Source organism: Acinonyx jubatus, chromosome C2, assembly GCF_027475565.1.
Source record: "Acinonyx jubatus isolate Ajub_Pintada_27869175 chromosome C2, VMU_Ajub_asm_v1.0, whole genome shotgun sequence".
Lineage (NCBI taxonomy): Eukaryota > Metazoa > Chordata > Mammalia > Carnivora > Felidae > Acinonyx > Acinonyx jubatus.
Genome location: NC_069384.1, coordinates 120,030,136 through 120,050,489, shown reverse-complemented (window position 1 = coordinate 120,050,489; position 20,354 = coordinate 120,030,136). Strand labels below are relative to the sequence as shown.

General features: G+C 35.4%; 1 protein-coding gene across 3 annotated transcripts in view; it reads left to right on the top strand.

Annotated features, from left to right (window-relative positions):
* Positions 1 to 20,354, top strand: part of RASA2 (RAS p21 protein activator 2) — a 121,002-nt gene that overhangs the window by 62,323 nt on the left and 38,325 nt on the right. For all 3 annotated transcript variants that reach the window (XM_027061713.2, XM_027061711.2, XM_053221376.1), the window contains exons 6-10: positions 7,269 to 7,352; positions 9,646 to 9,718; positions 12,982 to 13,058; positions 14,013 to 14,114; positions 19,929 to 20,085. In XM_027061713.2, the coding sequence (XP_026917514.2) occupies positions 7,269 to 7,352; positions 9,646 to 9,718; positions 12,982 to 13,058; positions 14,013 to 14,114; positions 19,929 to 20,085 (493 nt within the window). The remainder of the gene's footprint in view (positions 1 to 7,268; positions 7,353 to 9,645; positions 9,719 to 12,981; positions 13,059 to 14,012; positions 14,115 to 19,928; positions 20,086 to 20,354) is intronic.

Genomic DNA, 20,354 nt, shown 5'->3' with positions numbered 1-20,354 from the left:
AGAGCGCTGAAAAATAGAGATAGCACTTAACACTCAGGGGACTTTAATGAGGAGAGTTTTCATAGAATGATGAATGTAGAAAAAACTAGATTTCAGTAGGGTGAGGAGTGAAAGGGAAGTCAAGACATTTGGAAAGACAAACAGAAAAATTAGATAGGTACTGGGTGACATGAAGTCCAGGCAGTGATTTTTATTTTATAGAAACAGGCTGAGAAAAAGAACTTTAGGAGAAAGAGAAAAAGAAAGAAGAAACAAGATGAATAGGAGGATGTTTGTTGCTAGTACATAGTAATTTAAAAAAAACACTTGTATTCTTCAACCTTGTTATATTCACTGATTTGTTTTACTAGCTTGTTTATAGATTCTGTAGGATTTTGTACATGGACAGTTGTGTCATCTATGAATAGACAGTTTTACTACTTCCTTTTTAGTCTGGGTTCTGCTTATTTCTGTTTCTTGCCTGATCATTTTAGTAGGATGTTGAATAGAAGATGTGAGAGCAAATATCTTTGTCTTATTTCTTATCTTAAGGGGAAGGCATTCAGTTTTTTGTTTTTGTTTTTTTTTACCATTAAGTATGATGTTAGCTGTCATTTCTCAGGTTGAGAAAATTCCCCTCTGTTCCTAGTTTGCTGAGAATGTTTCAAATGATCTGCTTTTTCTGATTTCATGTGTTAATATGGTAAATTTTGTGGATTGATTTTTGAAGTTAAACCAACCTCCACTTGGTCATGTTATATTATCATTGTTATATATAGTTAACTTTGATATGCTAAAATTTTGTTAAGGTTTTTTACATTTATATTTATGAAGAACTTTGCTCTATAGTTTTCTTGTAGTGGCTTTGTCTGGTTTTTGGAATCAGAATAATGACCTCATTGAATGAATCAGAAAGTAATCTCTCTTTTTCAATTTTCTGGTGGTATAATTTCTTTTTTATGTGAATATTATAAGAATTCACCAGTGAAGCCATCTGGGCCTGAAGTGTTTTGGTTTTTTTTAATTTTTTGGTGGGAAGGTTCTTAACAAGAAATTTAGTTTTTTAAATAGGTACATAGCCCCCCCCCCCCTTTTTTTTTTTGAGAGACTGGGAACATGAGATGGGGAGGGGCAAAGGGAGAGAGAGAATATTAAACAGGCTCCACACCCACATGGAGCCCAACATAGGCTGGATCTCAGGACTGTGAGTTCATGACCTGAGCCGAAGAAATCAAGTGTCAGGTGCTATATTTAACCACCTGAGCTACCCAGGCGCCCCACTATTCAGATTTTTTAAAAGTAATCTTTGGTAATTTGTATCTTTCAAGAAATTTGACCGTTTAATCTGAGTTGTTCAATTCTTTGGTATAAAGTAATTCAAGTTACTCTTTTAATATCTGTAGACTTAATAGTGATGTCATGTTGCTCATTCCTAAAGTTGGTAATTTGTGTCTGTACTCTATTTTTGTTAATCAGTGTAGCTAAAGTTTATCAATTTTAATGACCTTCTTTAAGAAATGGCTTTTGGGGGCGCCCAGGTGGCTCAGTCAGTTGAGCGTCTGACTTATGTGAGTTCAAGCCCCATGTCGGGCTCTGTGCTGACACCTCGGAGCCTGGAGCCTGCTTCTGATTCTGTGTCTCCCTCTCTCTCTGCCCCTCCCCCGCTCATGCTCTGTATCTCTCTCTATCAAAAATAAATAAACATTAAAAATTTTTTTTAAAGAAAGAAATGGCTTTTGGGGGTGTCTGGGTGGTACAGTTGGTTAAGAATCTGACTTTGGCTCAGGTCACGATCTCACAGTTCATGAGTCCGAGCCCTTTGTGGGCTCTGTGCTGACAGCTCACAACCTAGAGTCTGCTTCAGATTCTGTATCTCCCTTTCTCTCTGCCCCTCTCCTGCTCACACTTTCTCTCTCTCTCTCTCTCAAAAATAAATAAACGATTTTTTAAAAATAAAAAAAAAAAGAAATGGCTTTTGAGTTCATTGACTTTTGTATATTTTTTGTTTTCTATTTTGATTCCCACTGTATTTTTTGTTTAGGTTTAATTTGTTTTTGTTTTCTAAGTTTCTTGTGATGGAGGCTGAAGACAGTGGTTGAAAATCTTTCTTCTTTCCTAATGTTGGTGTTTAGTGCTATCCATTTTCTTCTGAGTACTGTTTTAACTGCACCTTTCAAATTTTGATGTGCTGAGTTTTCATTTTAATGCAGTTCAGAATGCTGTAGAATTTTTCTTTTGTTTATTCTTCAACCCACGGATTATTTGTGAGTTATTTTGTTCCCAGGTGTTTGAGGATTTTCCAGATATCTTTTTGCTGTTGACTTCTAATTTAATTCTGTTGTCAACAAATTTTGTATGATCTGAATACTTACAAATTTTCCAAGACTTGTTTTTGTCCACAAAGTATTGTTTAATCTTGGTATATGTTCCATATGCATTTGAAATTAATATGTTTTCTGCTTTGCATGGGTAGAATTTTTTTTAGTAAATGTTAATTATGTCATGTTGGTTATCAGTTACTGAAAGGGGATGTTGCTATCTCCAACTGTTTGTGGATTTGTCCGTTTCTCCCTGTAATTCTGTCAGTTTTTGCTGCTTTTGCAACTTTGATGCTAGGAGCTTAACATTTAGGGTTGTTAAATGACGATCTTTATCCCTGGGACTATTCTTTGTTGTGAAATCTGCTTTGTCTGATATTAATATAGCCTCTCTGGATGGCAGTCTTCCTCTCTTTCTCTTTCTTTCTTTCTTTCTTTCTTTCTTTCTTTCTTTCTTTCTTTCTTTCTTTCCTTTTTTTGCCTTTGTTCTCTCTCTTTTCTTTCTTTCCTTCCTTCTTTTATGTTTCTAATTTAAATTTAATATTACAAGATTTTTAATCTAACTTTGACTTTATTATATTGAAAATCTTAATCCCTGACAACACTAACAATTACTGTCATTATCTTATATAATATAGAAAATAGATTCAAAATAATAATGCCAATATTACTGCTGGCAGTGAGGTTGCTGAATGAAGTTTAAGAGATCTTACTGTACTATTTGTTCTAAGGATACAGAGTCAAATACTATGTTCCAATCTATTGAAATAATTCTTTCTTTTTTAGTGGTTTCTCATAATTTTTTCCTTTTAAGAATTGCTTAAGTTTAATTTTACTTATGAAATGTAAAAGATTTTTTGTTTCTAAAGTCAGAACTTCTATAAAGTGTGTTTGGAGAAGTATCACATTCATTCCCAACCCCCTACCCACTATATCAAAGTAATTAGAGAGTAGAGATTTATCTTATTCTTTTTGACAACTACATAGTATTCTAACATATAGATTTACTATCAGTTATTCAACCAGACCCCTACTGATGGACTTTTGGGTTGTTATTATCCAGAGAATCAATCAGCTTTCTTTTGATTAGTATTAGTATATATTTTTCCCATTCTTTTAATCAGAGCCTCTGTTTTGTTTTGTTTTGTTTTGTTTTTTAATGTTCATTTTTGAGAGAAAGCACACAGGAGAGGAGGAAGGGCAGAGAGAGAGAATCCCAAGCAGGTTCCACACGAAGCCAGATGTGGGCAGGACCTGAACCCATGAAGCATGAGATCATGACCTGAACTGAAGTTGGACACTTTACCAACTAAGCCACCCGGGCGCCCCTGATCAAATGGTTTTTATTCTTTCTCTTGTTGATATGTTGTACCACATTGATTGATTTGCAAATGTTGAACTACCCTTGCATCCCAGGAATAAGTCCCACTTGATCATGGTGAATGATTTTTTTAATGTATTGGTGGATTCAGTTTGCTAATATTTTGTCGAGGATTTTTGCAGATTTTATGTGTTCATCAGACATACTGACCTGTAGTTCTCTTTTTTGTAGTGTCTTTATCTGGTTTTGGTATCAGGGTAATGCTGGTCTCATAGAATGAATTTGTTGTTTTTGGAATAGAGAAGAATAGGTATTATTAACTCTTCTTTAAATGTTTGGTAGAATTCACTTGTGATGCCCTCTGATCCTGTTTTTTTGTTTTGGGAGGAGTTTTTTTTATTCCTGATTCAATTTCCTTGCTGGTAACCATTCTGTTCAAATTTTCTATTTCTTCCTGATTCAGTTTTGGGATGTTATATGTTTCTAGGAATTTATCCATTTCTTCTAGGTTGTACAGTTTGTTGGCATGTTAACATATAGTTTTTCATAATATTCTTTTATAATCCTTTGTATTTCTGTGGAGTTATTTTTTTATGAGTCTGGCTAAAGGTTTATCAATTTTATTGATCTTTTTGAAGAACTATCTCCTGGTTTCATTGATGTGTCCTATTGTTTTTTAAGTCTCTATTTCATTTACTTCTCCTCTCATGGCACATGTTTTCTTGATTCTTTGTGTTCCTAGTTATTTTATGTTGGATTGTGGACATTTTGAAGTTTCTGGATATTATTTCTATCAGTGTGCTTGAAGACCTAGTCAAGTTACTTGGAAACAATATGATTCCTTTGAGGTTTGCTTTTAAGCCTTGTTAGATGGAATAAATACAACCTTTAATCTAGGAATTATATTTTCTCAGTAATGATACAGCATCTGTGAATTACCAAGTTTCATACTATGGCTGGTGGGGCCTTATGCTAGCCATTTGTGGGCTTCAGGAATTATTCCCTCGAATCTAATCAAATGATTCTTTCCCCATCTTCAGGTAGTTTCCTCACAGGCATATGCTTATCAGCACTCATCTGAACACTCCAGGGGGATTCATACAGCTCTCTGGAAGTTTCTTTGTTTCGTTGTAGCTTTCTTTCTTCCAGTATTCTGTCTGGGAACTTTAGTTACTTTGGTCTTCCCCAGCTGACCACTCTCCCTCTTCTTCTCGGGAACAGTTGGGGACTCATTTCATTTCTTTTCCCCTCAGAGATGACTGTCCTGTGCTGCTGATTTTGTTCTTTTTTTTTTTTTTCCCAGTTATTCCATTCTCTGTTCCTCCATCTTGGCTGTATGTAGACATTAGCATTTGTCTTTTAGTTTAAAAAAAAAAAAAAAGAGCCTCAAGGGAAAGATCCAGGTCATTCTGTATTTAAACAAGTTTGGACTAAATATATTTTCCTTTGCAATTTCTAGAAAATGCATTAATATCAAATGTCATATATAAACAATGTAAGGGGTGCCTGGGTGCCTCAGTTAAGCGTCTGGCTCTTGATTTTGGCTCAGGTCATGGTCTCATGGTTTGTGGGTTCAAGCCTTGCACGGTGCTCTGCACTGTATGGAGCCTGCTTGGGATTCTCTCTCTCCCCTTCTCTCTGCCCCTCCCCTGCTTGTTTGCTCTCTCTGTCTCAAAAAAATAAACTTAAAAAAAAAAAACTAACAAAATGTAAGATAATTCAGTATACTAAGCTCATTTTCAGCATTTGTTTTCACTCCTTCATGTTTATGATAGGAGACTGTTTGATTTACCAATTAGAATAGTTGTAAAAATATTTCATAACATATGTAGCAAATAAAATAATTTGTACTTAATAATATTACCTCTGTTTGTCAGAAAACAATTTTAATGCTTTTTTTTTTTTAACGTTTATTTATTTTTGAGACAGAGAGAGACAGAACATGAACGGGGGAGGGTCAGAGAGAGGGAGACACAGAATCTGAAACAGGCTCCAGGCTCTGAGCTGTCAGCACAGAGCCCGACGCGGGGCTTGAACTCACGGACCGCGAGATCACGACCTGAGCCGAAGTCGCACACTTAACCAACTGAGCCACCCAGGCGCCCCTCAGAAAACAATTTTAAAAGTGTCTTACATTTAAAAGACCACTTCTGATGGTTTTTATAAATTCATACTTCCGGATTAATGGGCATCATTGTTTTGTTTTGTGAAGTATTCTTATAGAAGCCTGTGTATAATGAACTATTTTTCTCAGTTTTTTTCTACCTCATAAAATTATAGTGACTTTTCTATAATTAAGATTTCTCATAATTAGTGTTTACATGAGATACATGTGGTATTACGAAGAGAGTAATACAATCAATTTATTGAGGTGCGGTAGGGAACATAGAAAGATGCTGGACTTGGGAAGCAGTTAAGAAAGTAAAATTAAGTCTTGGCCCACTTTGTACAAGTTGTAGTACCTCTTCAGCCTTATTTTGTTAATTTCTTACATAATCTTTTTGAGCCTTACTTTCTTCTTTAAGGTGTTTTTTCTCAAAGGCAGTTGTGGGAGTTAGATACATTTTGTGAAAATAGTGGATTAAGTGCAAATGCTACATAAAAATCAGGTATCATTTTGAGGATTAGCCTGCGGTTGGCCTGAGGATTGTCAGTTTCAAACAGAACATAGTTGGAAAATTTGACTGTCCTAAGTCTAACATTAATACCCAGAATTATTATCTCGGTCTGTGCTTTCTTTGGTTAGTTAGGGGAATTTTTAAATTTTGATTTTTTTATACCCAATTTAATCGAATGAGTCATTATCATTTCTTCTTGACTCAGCACACCATATGCACTTCACCCACATATATGATCTGTGGGTTGTGGAGAGAAATAAGGATGTTGCTCAGTAGCCCACATCTTTCTACAAAGAATGCTTTCAGCAACTCTCATGAGTTTGTCTTAGGCATTAAGGAATGCAAACCCTTAGATATTAAACTACATTTGTGGACTCAGTAATATTTAGTGAGGAAATTGAGCAGACCATTAGGTTAGATTCTATGTCCTCTGTAAATACCAGTGACTTTATCCATGGAGTGGATTAGAAGATGTTGGGTTTTAAGGTCTAAAACATTTTCTACAGAATGATACAGGAGCTGTGTTACTGAGAATCAGAATAAAAGACTACAGAATTGTGGGAGACTTGCCCTCTATTTATGAATCAGATTTGAAGGGGAAACCACAGTCATTTCCTTGTTTCTCATTCATGCTTCAACAGAGGATGTGATGCCATAGATCTAGCTTGGTTTGTAGTTTCTCCTTTAAGGTTCACAACACATTCTTTTCCTGTTGAGAAGCCACAGCAGTGTTAGTATATTATCAAACCACAAAATGTACCTTGCTGGATACTTAGCCAGGGGATTTATGCTAAATATTATTTGGTAGTCTCAGTACTGATTATGGCGTTCTGGTTTTAAGTCCTATTTGAGAAATGTAGCATAAGTGAATAAGTGCACAATAGATGTATTTGAGGTAGGTGGTATATAGGCATACATCTGCAGACCTGTGGAAAAGCTTTAACCCTTTGAATATATTGATTTGTATTTAAAGATAATGCTTTATGTTGTTTAACTTAAATATACTATTAATTTTCTTTTATTCTTTCTTAGCATCGTGTCATGTCACGGGTTGCCTCTCATAAATGGACAAAGCTGTGACCCTTATGCAACAGTTTCTCTAGTGGGCCCTTCTAGGTAATGTGTTTTTTTTTTCCCCCGGCTTTTATTTAAGTTCCAATTAGTTAACATACAGTGTGTTATTAGTTTCAGGTGTACAGTATAGTGATTCGACACTTCCATATAACATATTTGTATATGCTCATCATAAGTGCACTCCTTAATCCCCAGCTGCCCCCCTACCTCCCCTCTGGTAACCATCAGTATTTTCTCTATAGTTAACAAATCTGTTTCTTGGTTTGCCTCTGTCTCTTTTTTTCCCCTTTGCTCTTTTGTTTTGTTTCTTAAATTCCACATGTGAGTGAAATCATTATGGTATTTGTCTTTCTCTCACTGACTTATTTCACTTAGCATAATACTTTGTAGCTACATTCACGTCATTGGTAGGTAATGCTTATTGAATTATTATTAGATTTTATTTTTTTACCTCTAAACAGTTTTCAAACATGCCTTTATTTTCCATAAGTACACTGATTTTTATCCAGAAATGTAAACATCTCTGAGTCTGAAGATTCAGTATGTATATGGACTTAACAAATGATTTCCTTCTTTGACAGTAGGTGCTTCATTACACTGAAATGATCAGTGGTTGGCTTCTGTTCGTAACCTGGAGTTCAGAATTCAGAATAGGAGAGTGAATTATTATTAGATTTTTAAGTTTTAAAAGTTGACTTAAGAATTACAAAATTAAGGTTCTAAGAATAAATCCTAAATAGATATTTATGACACAAAGTAATGAATGGTTTGAAAGAAAGCTCTTTAGTGAGTTCTGTTATACACTTGCAAACAACCAAGTCCTGTTTTTATAGAAAGAAAATGGTTGCCATTTCGGATCTGCTAGACTCTTAGACTGTGGGGAACAACATGAGTTTTATAGTAGTTAAAATATACTTTAAAACATAAACGTGGCCTTCTTCATTCATCATTGGCCTTCCTACCTTCAAATATCTTAGATTTTATGCAGGTAAAATTCTGTTTCAAGAAATGCTAGCCCAGAATAGCAAGACAGTTTCCATATTTCTGTCTGGAAAGTGGTTCAGAACTAAAAATGCCTTTTCTACTCATGGCATCTGTGCTCTACAGAAAGAATTCCAAGCTGTAGACAGACTGCTGAAGTACCAGAACATGGTAAAGTGCACCATATCATTGATTTAAATTATTTACGATAATTTATGGAAAAACCTATAGCACTTTGTATATTTTATATTTTATAACTTCATTATGATTTCTTTCAGAGCCTGACTAGACTGAAATTTGCCTACAACTTGAAGGTTTAATCAGGAAACAGCAAAATATTCCCTCCACACCAAACATATACATACATACACAGACACATACCCCTTCCCCCCACCTTCAGGCTCTCTAGGTATTCTTTTTATTTATTTATTTTTATTTTTTTCGTAATTCCAGTGTAGTTAACATACAATGTTATATTAGTTTCAGATGTACAAATAGATATTTTTATTTTTTAGGAAGTCACCCGTTAAGTCACTTTAAGAAATGTATTTATATATATATATGTCTATAAAGTACCTAGCACCTTGCCTAGTACTTACTGGGTGCTTAAACAACAGTGTGCTATTATTGCTATACATGGTTTTAAATTTGAAAGCAGATACTCAATCCTTTAACATGCATGCTATCAGAGGGACTGAATTTTGTGTGTGTATGCTAAAAATGTTTAACCTAGTAGAGCTGTTTTTTGTTTTTGCTCATAATCTGTAGCTGAAGACACATTCTTTAGTGTAATCATTTAGCAACATACAGATGGAAACTGGCATATGAATTTGGTTTTAAAAGTAATTATTGGTATTGATATTGTACTATTATTGTATAAGATGTTAACATTGGGAGAGGCTAGGGAAAGACTGCATAGGACTTCTCTGTACATTTCTTTTCAACCTTCTCTAATTTTTTCAAATGAAAGGTTTTCTAAAAAGCCACTTTGTAGCTGAACCCCAAGAAGTAAACTGAGTTTAGTATGCTTTTTGTGTTTCTTATTTTTCAGCATAAAGGTAGTCTGAATCTCATTGTCTTCCTTCTACCATTCTAAGTTTCTTCTATAAAGTCAGTCTAGTATAGCCATAGAAAGAATAATACAATCTTGTCATATCTGGATATACAAACTTGTATATTCTTTGAGTCTTTAAAAATACCTCAAATTTTTTCTCCAAGTAATATTTAAAAGTATAGTTTTCCCTGAGTCATCTTAACAGCTAAATGGAGGTCAGGCTCCCTGGTTGGAAATAGCGTGTTTTATAATTGTGTACTATTAAGTTCTACAAGGTAAAACTCTACCACATTGGAACAGGAATGACCAAAAGAAGACAAAAGTAAAGAAGAAAACAAGCAATCCGCAGTTTAATGAAATCTTTTATTTTGAGGTAACTTTTTGTTTTATATAAATGTTAACATTGAATATTTAATATTGAATGCTGGCTTACTTCTTTTTTTTTAACTATAGCCATAGTAATCATTTAATCAACTAATACAACTAAGCCTTTCTATTCCGAAAGCAGTAGAATCATGATGTAATATGATGGAGGCCCAATATATAAAACAAATAAAGGTAGAGCTCTGACTGATCCGGGGACAGGAGGACTAGGGCCACACCTACTCCCTAGTCATCCTCAATATCACACCCTCCTCCAAACACCCTCCCTATCTTATCCAGCCCCCACCTGACACACAGTGGGCACCAGACTCTTGTGCAGAGAGCACTGTATGAAAATCAGTAGTAAAGTAAGTATGATATCACTTGGTCGGAGTTCTAGTCACAGTTGACTTGGAATAAATCACTAAATCTGAAATTCAAATTTATCTTGTGAAAGGATAATTTTGTGAGGGAAAACACCAGCCACCCTACCTGATAGAATTTTTAGGAGGCCTACATGTGAGAATGCTTTGAAACCATAAAGTGCTATATGATTAAGTCCTTATTATTAAGTTCTTTTTAGCTAGTTCCCTCTATGGACACATGCTTATTTTCATAGAGATCTTCAGCTGCCTTGAAGTTGCCCCAAAATACAGTGCTTTGGAGTTCTTTACTGTGGAGCATTTGTTAAATCATTTTTCATATCATTTGAAAACTATCGGGAAAAAAAAGTCAACCTCTGATTTCTAAAAGATCATGTTCCAACCATACAACATGTTGCAAGTGAGATTAACATGTAGGGAAGATTTGGAAAAAAGTTACATTGTGTGCTTTTTCCTCTTTTGTGTGTGTGTTTTCTTAATATTTCAACGTGGGGTGAGGGCACATGTTGCCATTCCTGATGACTGTACTTTAATAAAGAAACATAGGTTAAAGAAAACGCCAGAATTGAAATAAGATGAATTGTGGGGTTGGGGCGAAGGGAGAAAGAAAAACAAAAAAAAATCTACCAGTGTGACACTTTTCCATTTCCTGGCTAAGGACTTTGGTGGTTCTACATTTATCAATGACTATTACAGCTAGCCTGCAGAAAACATGGGGCAGCTTGCAGCAAGCAGATGGCCCTTGGAAAGGCAAGGTCTAACTTGCTTGCTCCATCCAGACAAACCTGTGAGGCCTAGAACATTCATTCAAAAGGCCCCGTTGTTGAGTTGATCATAAAGATTCAATCTCTGTCCTCGAGCTAAAGTAAGAGACACAAAGCACACACATGCATGCCTACACAGAGCAGTAAAATGCAGTAGATATTGAAGAGGTCAGGTAAGTTCTGCTCCAGTTAAGTCAGAGCAGAGCAGTATTAGAAAGAACATTTTGAGCAGAGACATAGAGAAAAGCAGAAAGTTAGTCCACAGAATAGCAAGTAGTGATTTAACTGGAGCGTTCTGAAAGAGAATAATTGGAACAAAACTTAAAAGCTAGAGTAGGACCAACTGTGAAAGGCCTTGAGTACCTGATGGAAGTGCTTACATAGTAGCCATTGAAAATGTTTTGAGCCTGGAAATGATAGGAGTAATGCAGTGTTTTGGGAAGAATTAACCATGATCTGTGGGTCATATGTCTGAGAACAGAGATCAAGAAATTGTTATAATTAAGTTGTTAAATAAAAAACAATTAAAAAAAAAAAAAGGACAATGGGAGTCTGATCCAAGAGAGTAATAAGGAAAAACAAAGGAAGGGACAGATGAGAAAGAAACTGCAAAGGGCAAGATAACAAATGGGTTATAGAAGAAAAAACAAAGGGAGCAGTCAGATGTCCTAATGGTTTCAAATCTGAAATAAGAGGAAAAAAAGTTAAGGAAAGCATAAGTGGTTTGGTTTGAGACATAACGAACATGAGGTCTGACATGAAAACCCTCCAGTAGGCAGTTCATGACTGAAATTTAAGATGGGTGATGACTGTAGATAAAGACTCAAGATTTGCTTGCAGAGAGTCAAGGAAACCAAGAGAATAGAGATATACAATATAGGAAAAGAGCAAGGAGGCTCAGTTCTGCCACTTACTAGGTATTCAGCCTTGAGCACATCTCTTAATTGGTCCCTTTAGCTTCCTCATTTTCAAGATGAGGATAATAAATCTAGCTTCAGATAAATCCTGCTTCAGAGCAGGACATTCTGATGAACAAAGAAGATAATGGATGTGAAAGCGCCTTGTAGACTGTATAACACTTTGCAGCTCTTAGAGCAAAATAAAAGATAAAACCTTGGAGAAAACCCACATTTATAGGTTCTGAGGAAGAAAAGGTCCCAGAGGAAGAAGCAAAGAGATCAGGAGGTTGCCAGGGGAGTGCCTGGGTAAACTCAAAGAAAAGAGTGTTTCTGGAAAAGGACGCACAGTTGTACTCAGGTGTTCAGGTAGAGGGGTCAAGGAAGATGAGAGCTACGAATTCACCATCAGACTTGGTGATCAAAAGGGGGGTTTAGGGAGGGTGAGCTGTGAGGAAGCCAGATTATAAGGAGTTACTGTAGTGAGTGGGTGTGAGGAAGTGGCAGCTCTGTAAGGGTGGATTGCAGTTTTGAGATACTGGTCTGTGAAAGGAAGGAGATAGGAAAACCGTAATTTAAGTGGAGAATTTTTCTTAGACTTAAGTGAGGTGAATAAGCTGGCGAAGAAAGCTGTAATTAAAATAGATCGAATGCTTACTGTATATCGTGTGTGGGTGGAGTAGTCTTAGAAAAGAGGAGGCTCATCTCATCTTTTGTTCAGAAGCAATGAAAAAACTTACAAGTAGAAAGACCTACATGAGAACGGACCTGTTCAGGTGGACAGTAGCTGAAGAAGTGCCTGCCAGTGGCCTTGATATTTTCAGTAAAAATGTGAGATGGAAACGTAAGGATAGAGTTGGTATCTTGAGAAATGTGGGACAGTCTTCAAACAGCTCTTGGTGTGCGCAGCTTCACCAAAATAGAACAGTTTTGCTCTTTGAGTCACCAACAGATTGCATGTGAGCCAGAGAACCTAATGTTGCTGTATATTGAGTGGATAAGGGGGGGCTTGGAGGAAAGATTGCTTTTGATATTTTTATACTGTCTCATTCTCACTTCCCTGCTACTTCCATAGCTGGTTTTGTCTTTAGCTTTTGGGTAAACTATTACCTACGCATTTTCCTCTGTTTATAATAAATAAAATTGAACATTTTAGGGATGATAGTTTTTGAAGTTCATGTAGGAAGAAATTTTCAAACTTTTTTATCAACTAAAATACTTTGTTTGCAGGTAACAAGATCCAGTAGTTATACCAGAAAGTCCCAATTCCAGGTAGAAGAGGAGGACATCGAAAAGCTAGAAATTAGGTATATGTCTTGGAGTTTTACAGAATTGCTTTTTTTGGTGCCAGAAGAAAATCCTAAATTTAATTGAAAAAGGCGAACCAAGCTTAATAGAATTCTTTTTAGCAAGTTGGTTGATGAAACTCTAATTTAAATTCATATTATCTTCTCAAAATCTGATTGCTTTGCAGAAATAGTCAAGGTGTATTTATTTAAAACCAAAGATGACCTAGTTTTCACCTAGTTTATTATATTTTTAATTTTCACAAATATAATTGTTCTTTAAAATTCTAAATCATAGCATAATGGATGCAAAGAGTATATAGAAAAGTAATTATATATTAGCAAATTTAGAAATAATTTTTTTATTCTTCTTAACATATCTGCTGTCTAACAGAAATTTCAGTGAGGTAAGAAGTCTTGTAAGATAATTCAACAGGTGCATGTGTTTGAAGTTTGTGTTATTTAGGTCTTAAGTATATGCTGTTTGGGAGGGGAAAGTTCGATAAGTGCATGTTTAGGTGTGGTGTTAACAGTGTGGTAAAGGGTGCATTAGACACATGTTTGGAATGATCAGGTAATGTATTTTTCTAAATCACCTGTCTTTTCATATTAACTGGTTCCAGTTGAGAAAGAAACTATAGTCTTGTGTTGGTTTCTTTTCTCAAATTCAAGAAAGTAACTCTAGTTCCCCCTGCCACAGGTTAAAATGAAGCCTAGACTTTGAAACTAAGAAACTTAAGTGCTTTCTTTTAGACCATTTAAAGTGGTTTACTTTCTGTGCTTATCAATAAAAGCTACTGCAATATTTTGTTTTCTTAGTTTAGATAGTGAGGTATATGACAACGCTAACATCTCTTACTCTTAAAGCATGTAAAATTAATGCTATAATACAACCAAAGTAATTTCAAGGTACCTGGTGGTGTGCATTCTCTTAAACATTGTTTGCAAAAAATAAAGCCAGTTTAAAATTTTCAGGATCGACTTGTGGAACAATGGAAACCTGGTCCAGGATATTTTCCTAGGGGAGATTAAGGTTCCTGTGAATGTGTTAAGAAATGATTCCTCTCATCAAGCCTGGTAAGAAGACACATTCTAGTGAACTCCATAGTAGGTCATCACCTTTAATACACTGTATATGCAAATAAATGCTTACAATAAGCATATTTTTAAATTTGTAGTGGAATAAGCCAGGAATCATTAACTTTAATTGATTTGGTTATTTATTTTTGCGGAAATAGAAGTACATTGATGGCTTTATGACTTGACTTCTAATACTCAGATACAAGAACTGAATTGTCTAGGAATATTGTTCTGTTCAAAAACTAAATCTTAACTCTAAGGAGAAACTGGAAATCATTTAAAACATGAGAGTTGCCCACGTGAGATGATGCTTGGTCACAGATCAGCATCTGCAGTACAGAAGCTTTATTAATGGTCGTGGGAACTGTGGATGTTTGAAAGCAAAGGGTTTATGGTAGAGAATCAGCTGTTTATGGGATCTTACCAGTGATTTTCCTTTACCACACCCCACTGAAATGCACTATGGATGGCCCTATTATTTTCTAAATGTCTGGGGTCCAGATGTTAAGCTGATTCAGTGAACGCTTTTTTCAGATGCTCTGGTGGCTCAACCAACCATGGTTACAGTATTATTTTCATTATGTCTGTTACAGTGACATTAAACTGATGGTAGATGGAACTTCATGTTCACACATTAAACTGATGTTAGCTTCCTTAGGAGAATCGATGTGAAACTATCATTTTTTTCTGTCTACAGTACTTACAAACATGCCTGTTCCTGCCCTCTTCCAGTAGGTTGGCCTGTAACCCTCATGCTAGACTTGGGTTTCTACTGAGCATAAGAGAGCAGGCCTTTCTCATTTGCCTCTAAGGCTCACTGTTTAGAACTCCGTTTCAGTGCCTGAAGAGGAGTTGAAACTGAGTGGTTAGGTGTTTGTTACTGTTGGCATCAGTCTCATTTGTGTTTAAAAGAGCCTGCCTCTCCATATTGACCGTCAGACATTCTTCCCTTTGAACTCTGTTGTCCTCAAGCAGTTATCCCTTATAGATGGATTTTTAGACTCTTAAAATTTTTACTTTATTTTTGCCTCTTGCTAATACATATCTAAGATTTGTGGGTCTTTCTGGTGGCATTTTGTATAATTTCTAAAATGTATCCACAGTGGTGTTGGGGGGGGTTAAACTTACTCACTTTGAAAATTGACGAATAGCGTTTGAGGCCTGTCACATCACCCACCCCACATCCCATGTCTTCTTTCACCTTCCATAAAGTAGCATGCATTTTAAAATGAAAATGTCTACACTCAGTTTGTCAAGTCTTTAAAATTTTATGGTATGCTACTTGGTACAAAATAAAAAGTGAGTTGTTACGCTGCCCAGGACCTCTCCAAGTGGACCTGAAATGTGCTACCCAGCCTGTATTTTAAGTAAGACTGTTTCCAGACAGGCCCTCTAAGTTTGGCAAAACTTTGTCCAACTACTTTGGCAGGTTGTAAAGAACACTAACAGAAATTAGTTTTATTCCAATAGATTTTTTTTTTTTTTTTTGCCAATAGTATTTTAAAATATTTTTAAGTTACCTGCCGAAAGTGTAAGTGCTAAAATTTATATAGCATGAAATAGAAACATCTGCCAATTCATTTATACTTCCACAGATATAAGGAAATATAAAAATGTGAATGCCATTTCTTCTTAAATTAGAAATTAAACTCTTAGGCTCCTTTGTCATTGGTAGAGCTCTGGCATCCCCTTGTGGGATTGATGGTAAGTGCATGAAAACACAGGAAAAGCTTTATTTACCTTTAGGATTTCAGGCATATTCTTTCTAATCTTGGTAGTAGGAAAGAGAGTAATTAATCCTATCATTTGAAAAGTTTCAAATTGCTTTCCTTTTTCACATAATTTCCAGTTAGTATTTGTCTATTTTAGTTTTTCTTGAAAACTGATTGTAATGGTTCCAGTTTAGTTTTATTTTCAAATTACAGCATGATTCAATCATTCCCCATTCATATCTTGATCTTTCAGTTCCTTGGTGATGATGTGTGTTCTTTATTCTGAAACTTCTGTCAGATGTGAGTAGCTTGTTAGTGTTGATAGTAGCTAGTTTCAACTTTAACCTTGTAGATAATAGAATTTTACTTGATTTTTTTGAATCAGTAATTACTCACATGCTTCACAGTTCAAAAGGTAAAAATCTGTGCCTTGTGCCCGTCCCTCAGCTAATCATTTCCACATTTTCGAGGCAGTCATGGTTTTGAGTTTCTGGAAATATTTTATGAAATACAACCCAATACATATATATTCTTTGTCCCCTTCTTTACACAAATGGGTACATACTGTATCCTGCTCTGCACCTTGCTTTCCTCACCTAGCAGTTTAGTAGAATGTCAGTAAATATTCGTAGACCCCTGGTAGTGGTGAAGAGTATGGACTCTGGAAATGTATTGCCTTGGTTCAAATCCCACCTCTGTCATAACTTGGGCAAGTTATTCCACCACCTTGGCTTTGCTTTCTCTGGCTATAAAGGGGATTTTACAAATAGTACCTGCCTCCCAGAGTTGTTAGAGGATTAAATGCACTCATCCTCATAAATGAAGCAAGCTACGAGTGCTGTGGCCGTGGGTGTAGCTCATGCTCTCCTCATTACAGTGATTGCTGTTGTCATCACCATTCCTCCACAGCAGTACTTACAGAGTTTCTGTCTGCATCCTTTGTTTTCACACCAGTATTCCATTGTTTGGAATGTTATAAAGAGAACCTTAGAGGCAGTCTGGTTCAATCTCAATTCACCAGTCCCCTCCATGTCAGAGAACTAACGTGTACAAAACCTTTTTATGACTGTAAAATTGGTACAGTAATTTTCCTCTCAGTGATTCAACATATAAAAGAGACTGAATATGGGGACATTGTTTAAGATTTAAGATGGGTAGATACAATCTTAGGGAGGCAGAACCAAGTTTAAGTGTAGCACAGGTAATTTTTTTCTACTACACATGAAAAACACTAGTTAAAATAGAAGGGGAATTTTAGAACAATAAGAAAGGATTTCAAAGAGGCAAACATGGGTAGGTACTGCCCATTTAAGTACAGTCAAGGGGGATGGAGATTCTGTTCTAGAAGTATTACTATTTCCTTAGCAAAACTACTGTCTTAGCTGAGATATTAAGACTATTTCAATCTCTCTGTTGTATCCTTGTACTCATCATAGTACCTTCTGATAACATGGCTTTCCAAATAGCTTACCAAAAGGTAAAAAATGGGTTAGTCAAATTGACTAAAAATTGTATTAACAGATATAAAAAAGTATATTAGTTGCAGATGGGAGATGGTGATAATTGTTGAAGACAAGTGATAAATGAGGTGAGTCGAGGGTATTCATTATTAATATTATCAGTCTTCTCCCTACCTTTGTGAATGAACATTTGCATAAGAAAATATATTGGTTGCAATAAAAAGTACAGGTATTTTTGCTGCTTGACTTTTGTATTTCTTTTCTTAAACTTAGAAATTGGCTTTCTGCTTTAAATATGTCCGTCTCTGTGCTCATCATTGGAGTTCAAGTTAAATTTAAATAAAGCAAGGTATCTGAATTTACAGGTCTACAAAACATATACTGGATTGTGGAAATTGACCAAAGTAATGCCCTTGTCAAAATGTTGGGTGATCAACCAACTAGACTTTTCCGTAGAGGTACTTCTGGGTCACTTTTGCTAACAGGCTTATTTGCAGTTATTTTCTCAGACAAATCTTTAAGTCATTATTTCTCAAATGGGAGAGTAGAAATTCTAAAGGCTGGTCTTTTGAGATAGAGATTCCTCTTTTGTGGGTAGTGATATAATTTCTGTATAATTTCTTCTCCCTTTATTATCATCCCCTCATCTTACAAATTATGCTTGCTTGGTTCTCTGGTTCCCATTTATGTCTTTAATTATACCTTTCTCAGAATTAATGAATATTCTATTAAACCCTTGCTACCTTCTGTTTTTAAACAAGTTAGTGTATCTAACTATGGGAAGGCCATAGATGATAAATATCTAAATATCACCAAAAGTAAATATCAAAATTACTGACAGACCTTTATAAAAAGCATTCCAGGTAGTAGGCTGCTAACATCACAAAAGGAGCAGCAGACGTTAGTGCCTTTTGGTAGAACTATACAACACTATACAATCAGTGAAATGTTCTTGCCAGAATATCAAATCTGAATCTAACCAAGCCTCTAGATCTAACTGCCATTATACAGGAAGTACAGAGAGGACAAAGAACATGTTAGTGACATCATGGAGATGGAGTTAGATTTAGCATAATCCCAAATGTGGAAAATTCTAACTACCCAATTTCTTAGGGGGTAGAGGGAATCTATAGATTAAACTTAAGTGTCAACCAGTTACAGTCTATGGACCTTGGATTTGAACAAACTGTAGAAAACTGTTTATGATAAAGGTTAGGAGAGTTTGAACACTTACTATATAATGATGGTTTTTTAAAGTTATGTATAGTGATATATATTGAAATATTTATAAATAAAATTATAAGATGCCTAGAAATTGTTTTAAGATGAGACAGGAATGGGATAGGGAGGAGTAGAGAGAGGTATGGCTGAAACAAGAATAGCCTTGAATTGGTGATATAACTAAAGCCAGCTGATGGGTACATGGGAGGTTCAGTATATGTTACCTTCTTTACTTTTGTATGTATTTTGAAATTTCCATGATAAAAAGTCTTTAAAAATAACTAATAGTTTTATGATTTTGGTCCTACAAACTTCTCTTGATTCCTTTTTTTTTTAAGTTTATTTATATTTATTTTGAGAGAGAGAGAATGTGAGCAGGAGAGGGTCAGAGAGAGGGAGAGAGACAAATCCAAGCAGGCACCGCACTATCAGCATGGAGCCTGACATGGGGCTCGAAGCCACGAACCATGAGATCATGACCTGAGCTCCAACCAGGAGTCAGATGCTTAACCGACTAAGCCACCCAGGCGCTCTATTTCTCTTGATTTCTAAATAGTTCTCTTTCCTTGGAAAACTTTAAAGCTGTCTCTGTTTTTGCATATATATTTACATATATATTTTTTGCCTTCTACTTACCTGAAAAAAAATCATGTAAATCTGATTTCTGCAGATAAAAATATTTTCAGTGTAGTTACACTGTTACTCCTTTAATAATATAAAAAATAAGTTCAAATTTTTACATATATAAGATTTACTTTGTGTGTGGGTTTTTTGTTTTTGTTTTTTTTTTTTTTTTTTTGAGAGCGAGAGAGCGAGAGCGAGTCGGAGGGGCAGAGAGAGAGGGAGACAATCAGAAGTAGGCTCCAGGCTCTGAGCTGTCAGCAGAGTCTGATGCGGGGCTTGAACTCACAATCCGTGAGATCATGACCTGAGCCGAAGTCGGACACTCAACTGACTGAGCCACCCAGGTGCCCCTATAAGATTTACTTTAAAACAAGATCATTTATGCCTTCTTGTCGTATGTCTTACCTATTTCAGCTAAGTGTGTATTTCTTAAATTCAGTTGTTATTTTTGATTATGCATTGGATTTTAAATGTTTTACTTTTTATCATCTTTTCCTAAATCTGCAAACTAATCAAACTCTCATTCAGTGCTTTTGAGATCTTAATTTTTATATTACCTGTACTTTTTGTTTCCCAGATAAAAATCTATATAAAGCCTTCCATTTCAATATACAACCAGTATTAAACCCCTGAAGATTGGTAGTTGACTACTTATAAAGTGTCCTAACCTTAAGTGAACTTAAGTACTAAGTTCACTTTTTTGGTTTAGGCTTTTTATAGCTTAGCTGTTTGTTTACCTCACTGACTTAGATGCTCATTCTCTTCTCATGGAATTGATTGTGTTTTTACTTTAGGTACTTGCTACAACCAAGAGACAATGGAAACAAGTCATCTAAAACTGATGATCTGGGGTCTCTTAGATTAAATATATGTTATACAGAAGACTACGTACTTCCTTCAGAGTACTATGGTCCTTTGAAAACTTTGCTGCTAAAGTCACCAGATGTTCAGGTACTTTAAAAATCTTAAGTGTATAATTTAATATGAAAAGGCTAAAGTAATTCTGTAAGTAATTAGGAAAAGATTTCACAGTATCAAGTTTTATTAAAATAGTCAGTATATACATTTATCTGAACCACAGTACTGTGATTCCAGTAAGTGCTTAAAATTTCATCTCTGAGAAAAGTTTAAAAAATTAAATATTCTATGCAACAGTAATAGTCAATAAATATGCTTGAGTTGCTTTTACAGGCTAGTGATTGAACATTTAGTCATATTTC